The 4,671-nt window shown below is 56.0% G+C and overlaps 1 protein-coding gene across 1 annotated transcript in view; it reads right to left on the bottom strand.

Moving 5' to 3' along the window:
• Nucleotides 1–1,913: 1,913 nt before the first annotated feature.
• The window catches only part of LOC104395367, a 189,152-nt gene continuing 186,394 nt past the window's right edge, over nucleotides 1,914–4,671 (bottom strand). Inside the window, exons 25-27 of the mRNA XM_010005056.1 lie at nucleotides 4,167–4,660; nucleotides 3,910–3,981; nucleotides 1,914–2,201 (exon numbers count right to left, since the gene is read on the bottom strand). Coding sequence (XP_010003358.1) covers nucleotides 1,914–2,201; nucleotides 3,910–3,981; nucleotides 4,167–4,660 — 854 coding nt within the window. The remainder of the gene's footprint in view (nucleotides 2,202–3,909; nucleotides 3,982–4,166; nucleotides 4,661–4,671) is intronic.

The following is a 4,671-nucleotide window of genomic DNA, read 5'->3' as shown; positions in this document are numbered from 1 at the left end:
AGGCGAGGAACGACAGAGCTCGGAGGGGCAGCAGAGTTTGGCAGCAGGGCCGGTGCTGCTCCCCGCACAGCCCTGCCTGCACAGCCCTGCCTGCACAGCCCCTGATCACACAGCCCTGCCCGCAAAGCCCTGCCTGCACAGCCCTGCCTGCACAGCCCCTGATCACACAGCCCTGCCCACACAGCCCCTGATCACACAGCCCCTGCCCTCACCCCAGCACCCAGGACATGGGTGCTGCCCAGCCCATCTGTGCAGAGGGAAGGGCAGCAAGGTGGCTGCCAAGGGACATGGGCACCAGCCTCGCACCTTGCTGCTGCTGCTCACTTGGGACTGTGTGTGCCAGCTGCAATCCAGCTGGGAGCTCTTCCTGTTCCCCAAGCTCCTCTCCAGCTGCTCTTCTCTCAGTTGGGGCTGCAGGGTGGGTTAATGTGTGTGACTGCAGCTGCTCAGGCCCTACATCCATCAGGTTTACAGCACCACGTGGAGGTGACTGCCTATGCATCCCAAAGTTTATTTTACTGCCTTACAGTGCAACGAAGCCCAGAAAAATATTTTGAATGTCCACTTTGCTCCCACACAGTTTGTGTTTCAATGTAAACCCCCTGCATGGGCAGAGACACCTCCCACCAGCCCAGGTTGCTCCAAGCCCCATCCAACCTGCCCTTCAACACTGCCAGGGATGGGGCAGCCACAGCTTCTCTGGGCAACCTGGGCCAGGCTCTCACCACCCTCACAGTCAAGAATTTGTTCCTAACGTCTCACCTAAATCTCCCCTCTTCCAGTTTTAATCCATTTCCCCTTGTCCTATGGCTACATGCCCATGTCAAAAGTCCCTCCTCAGCTTTCCTGTAGGCCTCCTTCCCATGAAATGCTCCAGGGAAATCTGAGCCCAGCTCTTAAAATCAGGGTTAATTTGGGGGATGAAGGAACACTACACCAAGCCGGAAGAAGAAGAGTGATAGACAGTTGGCAGCAGTTGTCTTTACTATGGACCACAGGAGATCAGAAAAAGAACCTTGTTAACAAGAGAACTAGTGCCTAACAAGATGTCATGCTAGAGGACATACAGAGGCCAAGCACAAATCACCAGAACAAAACGGCAACCAAGGAGGAAAGGGAGCCCCAGGGTGGGGCACAGGTGGTGTGGTAGCTGCCCTATAGCAAACCTCTGGTGGTGGGACCAGCCCAGCTGTGTGCACATCTGCATGTGCATGGGGCTGGCTGTGTGGGCTCCTTTTGTCTTTAGAACAAGTCAAAGGGTCTTCTCCTCTTGCACAACTCCAGTGTCTCCAGACCAATTATTATTAATACTTTTTTTCAGGAAAAAAAAAAAAATAGGTTTTTTGTTCCAAGAACTATGTGCAAGAATTGTTTCTCCAGATACAGAGAAAGGAGGGCAGAGAGGAAAACACCCTCAGTGCTCTCCTTGTGACTCCTCCCCATTCCTCATTGACACCACAACCCTCCCCAGCCATCCTCTGTGGCTTTGCCTTCAGTGAATCCCAAACACGGCTTTTCAGAAAAAGAAGAAAGAAAGGAAAAAAAATAAAGGTATTGCTGCTTCTTCTTGTAATATTTTTTTCCTCTCTCTCCCCCCTTTTCCCCTTAAAAATGTTTACTTTCAAAAATTCCATTCCTGCAGAGATTCCTCCCGAGCTCTGAGGTCTCTGCACTCCACCCTCTTCTGAAGTCAGAAAACCCGAGTCTCGATGTCTCTTTGGTTAAAAAAAAAAAATTAAAGAAAAATAAAAAAACAAACTAACACAAACAAATAACACACAACCCAGTATGATCCCATTCCATGGCGTGGATGCCTGATGAGAGGGTGTCTGTGGAAGAAGGAAGCATCAGAGACGAGCTGTCTGCTCTCTGGAAGCTGAGGTCCCCGAGCTGCCTGCCCGGCTCTCCTCCTCTCATACGGTGGTCGCTGGCCCATACTGGAGCACCAGAGGGGATGTCTCCTTGATCCGGACATAGAACCTCCCCTCAGGCCAGGTAGTTTGGAGGGAGAGAGGCAGGAAGTCATCAGGAAGCCACCGCTCACTCTCGTCAGAGGCGAACACCAGTCCGAAGTGCTGCAGCTGCTCCTCGCTGTAGCAGAAGGCAGCTGAGCTGCCCAGCATGTCCCGGGAGACGTCGTTCATCTCCAGCACCACCAGCTTCACCACCTCCCCAGCAGATGTCTGGCTGGTGATGTGTAGCTGTGGAAAGAGAAAGGTGAGAGAGATGGATGGTAAGGGGGAGGAGTGAGGAGGGACCAGAGGGCCACAGACATGGCATGTGCTACAGTGGTGCCCGTTAGGGTGGAGGAAGAGCTGCCCCAAAGGTGCTCAGGGACAAAGCACCACTGTGAAGCTGTAGGTACATGATGCCTGGGGACACCTGGTGTGCTGGAACCACAACTTAGGCACTGCTCTCTGCCTCCACTGCACCCTCTGAGTCCTTACAGCACAACTCTTGCACATGTCACCCATGTCTTGCCCACTCCACTCAGGCTGCCCCACTGTCCCGCTGCAGCCAGAGAGAGATAGTTCCAGCCCTGCTCCTGGCACCATGGAGGGAGCTGCTTGAAGTCCCTCTCATGAGTGGGATCCAGACTGTCAGACTGGCTCAACCACAACGGCTCTGCCGTGGGAGCAGTGCTGAGCTGAAGCCTCTCTGGGCAACAATGCTACATCTTATCCTGCTCACCAGCTTGGGATTCTAGCACCAGTCACCCTCACTCTCCCTGTCCACTTCCTTGGGGACTGAATCCCAAATACAGCCAAGGGAACAAGCTCATCTGGGCTCTGGCTGCCATCAGGAGCCCACTATTTGACTTCAAAGGCCCTAACACGGGAAACCCATCCTTGCCCGGGCAAGGCGATGGTCTCCTTTGGCACAACCATCAGGGTTTCCAGAGCACCGTGAGCAGTGCCCTGGCAGGGTGGTCTGAGCCCTCAGCCCACGTGGACTCTGCCAGCTCCCAACAATCATCGCAGGGCTCAGCTGATTTACACCAGCCGAGAAGCCTTCCCTTTGAACTTGGCTTTCTTCGAGAAGAACATCGTAAAACGCTTTGAGCAGGCGTGTCCAGAGCTCTGCAACTTCAAAAGCCACGTGGGCAGCCCGCCAGGAACCCAAGGGCTGTGCTTCAGTTGCATAGAAATCTATGGTAATTTCTCAGATGAAAAATAAATACTGCAAGTCAGAGTCCCCTCTGCTCCTAATGTTCCTGCTGGGTGTGGAGAAACTGGCTATCAAAACTCGCCAGCAATAAAACCCATTAGCCTCCTGGCTCTGTCCTTCCTCTGCCATTTTATGGGCAGGCTGTGCTCAGGCTGCCCTGCCAGCCTCTGCCTGGGCACTGGGTATGTTGGAAGGGAAATTTCACCAGAGGAAGGAGCTTTGTGCCTGAGTGCAAAGGAGGTAGGAGAACTGGAGGGAAACCTGCCTGAGATGTGTGTCCTGGGGGATCTCCTCCATGAGGAATCCTACCTGCAGCAGATGAGGGTGATGAGAGCTGGGGGGTCAGCTCTCAGCAACAAAGACCTCAAGGAGAGGAACCATGTGGCTCCAGTGGACTCCAATGCCTGCAGCCAGGAGGAAGCTCTGCCTGCTCCCCTTCAAGGGCTGGAGATGAGCAGCTCCTGCTCTCCCTTCCCCCATGATACAGGGCTGAAGCAGAGACTGGGGAGGCTGTGGGAGGGCTGGGGACAGGGCAGGGGGGTGACAGCTGGATTTTGGCCAGGGTGGGGTTGATGTGTTTGACCACCAGGACATGATGAGGGGAACCCATCAATTTGACCTTTGCTCACTGCCTGCCTATGCAGGGTGGCACTAACCTACTGTCAGGTGCATGGACCAAGAGCTGAACCACAGATCCACTGCCTGGTGCCCCTAAACCCCTTTCCCATGGCCCTGCCTCACCCCCTCCGCAGCAGCAGCCGTTCTCCCGCAGAGCCACAAATCCCATTTGGCACTGCCAGAAGCCTCATCCACCTGCAAGGACAACGGGATGCAGGGTGGGTGTGCTCCAGGGAACCTCAGCCCCAGGACGGTGGAGGACAGAGAGGGCAGTGCCAGGCTAGGGGCACACCAGCCCCTGCGCCCACCTCCCCATTCTCTTGGCCCTTTCCAGCTGGGTATGGCAGACCCACAGTGCTACCTCTGGCAGGCTCCAGTACCTTGACACTGGTCTCTTTGGAGAGTCCCGTTTCATACTGAGGGCAGACCCGCAGGGTGACAGAGCCCGGCTTCTTCCCTCGGTCAGCCAAGCACTCAGGCTGCTCCAGCTGCTCCTGGAAGTTCTGAGTCCACTCGACCGAGCGCGTTCGGAAAACAGGCTCCGAGCCCTGCTCTCCCCGGCTGCGCTCGGGGCTGGGTGCTGAGCCAGTCCCCAGCCTGAGCTGGCTGCAGTGGCCCATGGTCCTGCTCTCTGTTGGGGAGCTATCAACAGAGCCAGGGCAGGACTTCCTGGCCACCTGGCAGAGCGGTTTGGGGAAGTCCAGGCTGCTGGTCCGCACGCAGTACGCCTGCCGCTTCTCCGTGATGCGCAGCAGCTCGATCTGCCGGCTGGGCAGGACGAAGTCGCTGTCATAGAGCTCTGGGGGTGGCCGGGGCTCCTCTGGAGCTGGCGGTGGCAGTGGTGGGGTCTTCAGCTCGGGGGTCTGCAGGACGTCTGGGGCCCCG

Source organism: Chaetura pelagica, unplaced genomic scaffold (assembly GCF_000747805.2).
Source record: "Chaetura pelagica isolate M959 unplaced genomic scaffold, ChaPel_1.0 scaffold309, whole genome shotgun sequence".
NCBI classification, from domain to species: domain Eukaryota; kingdom Metazoa; phylum Chordata; class Aves; order Apodiformes; family Apodidae; genus Chaetura; species Chaetura pelagica.
Note: the sequence above shows the minus strand (reverse complement) of the source record. Positions and strands in the feature narration are given on the sequence as shown.